The sequence below is a fragment of the Belonocnema kinseyi genome, chromosome 8 (genome assembly GCF_010883055.1).
Source record: "Belonocnema kinseyi isolate 2016_QV_RU_SX_M_011 chromosome 8, B_treatae_v1, whole genome shotgun sequence".
NCBI classification, from domain to species: domain Eukaryota; kingdom Metazoa; phylum Arthropoda; class Insecta; order Hymenoptera; family Cynipidae; genus Belonocnema; species Belonocnema kinseyi.
Genome location: NC_046664.1, coordinates 41,070,700 through 41,074,138, shown reverse-complemented (window position 1 = coordinate 41,074,138; position 3,439 = coordinate 41,070,700). Strand labels below are relative to the sequence as shown.

Here is a 3,439-nt window from a genome sequence, read left to right as displayed (position 1 = left end):
ATATAAGATCAGCCGTTGCGCGTATACATCCTGTATTACAAATTGATAATAATTCATATTTCGTAAACAGGAATAAGAAATACTCATTTGATTTTATTTAAAAATATTAATTTTTCTACTTTCTTCGACAGCTTTCCTTTGGAGATGCACCTTCTATACTACAAACAAAAATACTGCTCACTTACAGAAGCCAAGAAAAAACCTGACGGTCTTTCTGTGATTGGTGTCCTCTTTAATTTGTCAGATAATCAGGTACACAATTTACAATACATGCTTTACACAATTTTGTGCTAGAATTTGAAAAATGTATGTTCTTTCATAATTTTTCCCTAGAAAGACTCTAAGTGTGCTATAAACTTATCATGGTCTTTGAACCAACAACATTATAACATTATGCGTTAACAACCTTATAATTTTAGATGAAAAATCTCAAGACTTCAGTACTTGAACCAATAATAAACGGAATATCAAAGGTTAAGAAGGTAGGACAAACTGCAAATATTGCACCGTTTTCAATATCGATTTTCGGTCTGAAGAAGTTTTACCCGTATAAATATGTAACATACCAGGGATCTCTAACAACACCACCTTGTTCGGAAATTGTGACTTGGTTATTATCTTCGATTTCTGTGGACATAACGATTAAACAGGTTATTACCCTAACCGATACATATTTACATTCTTCTGTTTAATCATTTTATTAGCTTTTATTATCTTTATTTTATTTATTTAATTATTTTTATTTTTTATTTATTTTATTTTATTATCTTTAATTTTAATTTTATGCGAATAAAAGAAAGCCCTAACTAGAGAATTTTTTTAATATGTGAATCAAATATAATAAATAATTTAATTAGAAACGCGCGAACATTTAAATCAAAAGCATTGAGGTTAACAGCATTTCCAATTTAAACTTGTGCGAAAAAGTTTCTTGCACCTATTCTAGTTAAATTCCAAACAAAAATATTTTTAAAATAATTTTTTCTAATTTTCTAACTGCAACAATGGTAGGCGCATGACTTCCACTTTAACCAATTTTTTCAAATTTTCAGATGCAGGCTTTCTGGGAAATAGAATTAGCAAATTCAGATAAAGCAAACAACAGACCAATTCAGGCGCTAAATGGCCGCGAGTTGCAAATCGTTTGGAATTCAAAGTTCTAAGCCAAAGTACTATTATCGGAAACAAAAATATTATATTCGACTATGTCGTGATTGGCTTTACTACATTGTTTTAAGATTTAATCAATATCAGCATGGAATAAAAATTTTTCCTAATGAACCCAACAACGGATGATGTATATTAGTCAACAATAAATGTATTCAAATGCACTCGAATTTCAATTTGAGAAGATTTAATTTATGAGTTCGAAGAATTACACGAGGGGTATGTCATGGTCACTCATGCATGGTTAGGGTGTTTTCACTACATACACTTTGAAAGTGCAGTGAAACCCTTCTTTTGCTCTAGTATTGGGGCTGACGGTGGTGGAGAACAAACCCGTGAGACAGCCGCTTCGGATGTAAACGCTATTGTTTGTTTACGCCAGAGTGGTCACCGAACACACCCTCGCGACGCCTTTCATCTAGCTTTTTCCTACCTGCCGCACGGCGTCGATTCTCGGAATGGCTATCTTAGGAATCGCTATCCTAAGGTTGCGCTGTACTCTGCTTTGATCGCTTCATCTCTGTTACATTGATTTCTAAAAACGCAATTCGCGGATTTACCCACATGATTTCTGGGAACATTATCAACCATAACCCTTTCAAAATATATAGACTCACCTGATCGCCAGTGAAGCTATAGGCAAGCCTAGAAATTCTTCAGACACAAATACGTTAAATTTATTATTGTTATTACGTAAGAACGCATAATTTAATATTTGCTTTACTGTGTCTGTAGAGGAGAATCTACGCTTGCTAATCATCTTTAAAGTAATTTAATGTTTAAAACTTCCCATTTGTTTATTTGAGTGCACCCAGAATTTTATTTCTGAAACAACTTATTTGCTTAAAGATCTTAGTAAATCTAATTTGACTTTTAAGGCCATGTGGTACTTACTTATGTCCTACGATTATTCCAAGTGGAAAAATCTTCTGAGGTTGGCTAAGCCCAGACTAGACCGTTTAGACTCTAACCTGGCGCAGATCAGACGGTCTGGCCTGGAGCTGGCCGAACCTATAACACTTCTGCAAAGTTTGTAGCCAGGCGGTCTAACAGCCGCTATTCAGTCGCTGGTTCCAGGTGGAACTACACCACTGGTGCAGTACTGACCCAGTACAGATTGTCGGAAGCCCAGTACTGGCTTGTAACGCTCCGCAGTACTGGCTTGCGGTTCTGATACGGTACTGCACATCAGCATAATTCAAAAAGTATACATTTCCATTTTTTTTGTTTAATTTTAGCACCCACTTTTGCTATATTCTGAAGATATAACAAAAAAGGTATTTAAAAAAATATTAATAATTGACTGCGAGTATTTTGTCTATAAATGTTAATTGTTTCTGCTTAGAATGAATACATACATTACATTTTTAAACATTCTATTAGAACTAAAATTTCTAACACGCTACGGGGGTTCCAACCTACATCTATACCTGAATCTATCGCCTAGCAGTCGAGAATCTTAACCATTACTCTATACCTACAGAATTCAAGGTCAATGAAAAAGCCATCCTCATAAGCCACAACTCTAAAACGTATGAAAAAAAAATTATTAGCTCTTTATCCTCATTAATAATTTTTATTATCATATGACATCATATATATTTCAAATTAATTAACTGCTAACAGGAATATTAATAAAATCATTTTTGAATGAATAATTTAAATCGATTAATATATTTTTTTTAATTGTTTAATTTAAGCGGAAAACAAAAAAGCACTTTTGAGCTATTATTTAGCTCTATTGAATCGCAAAAAGAGCGCTTTATAAAAGATAACCATCTGCGAGAAAGCTCTGGTCGAAGATCGGCGCGCACTGGAAATCTTCAATTTTGACACATGAAAAGTTGCATAACGTTTTAAGTTTTAAATTTAAGAGAAAAACATGAAAGTACTTTTGAGTTATAAGTGAGCTCTTTTGTATTTCAAAAAGATTGCTTTAAAAAAGATAATCATGCGCGAGAAAGCCTAAAGATTTTTCTTCGGATCTTTGAATGATCAAAGATCGGCGCGCACTAGAAAGCTTCAATTTTGACACATAAAAAGTAACTTTTGCAGCAAATATTTCTTTACAAGAATTCCTAATTTTTGACGAAAAAACTTTCTAAAAAAACATCACACTATGAAGCATGCCACGTACGCCAGCAAGCATCGTGGCACTTACGCCCGTATCCACCGATTACCAGGTGTATACATATGAAACCGGTATTGCCATCTAGCGGCCAGTAGGCACACTTGTAGGCACTGTCGGAACTTACCATTTGTGCTAATTGGC

The 3,439-nt window shown here is 34.0% G+C and overlaps 1 protein-coding gene across 1 annotated transcript; it reads left to right on the top strand.

Annotated features, from left to right (window-relative positions):
* Window positions 1-137: 137 nt before the first annotated feature.
* Window positions 138-1,343, top strand: LOC117178677 (carbonic anhydrase 2-like). The gene is made up of 3 exons (XM_033370103.1): window positions 138-252; window positions 420-650; window positions 1,053-1,343. The coding sequence occupies exons 1-3, from the start codon at window positions 145-147 to the stop codon at window positions 1,161-1,163; spliced, it is 450 nt and encodes a 149-aa protein (XP_033225994.1). The 5' UTR covers window positions 138-144; the 3' UTR covers window positions 1,164-1,343.
* Window positions 1,344-3,439: the final 2,096 nt, after the last annotated feature.

Coding starts and splice junctions, on each gene's coding strand:
- LOC117178677 (XM_033370103.1), top strand. CDS start 145: ATGCACCTTCTATACTACAAACAAAAATACTGCTCACTTACAGAAGCC. Junction 253..419: donor TTAATTTGTCAGATAATCAG/GTACACAATTTA, acceptor TTATAATTTTAG/ATGAAAAATCTCAAGACTTC. Junction 651..1,052: donor TGGACATAACGATTAAACAG/GTTATTACCCTA, acceptor TCAAATTTTCAG/ATGCAGGCTTTCTGGGAAAT.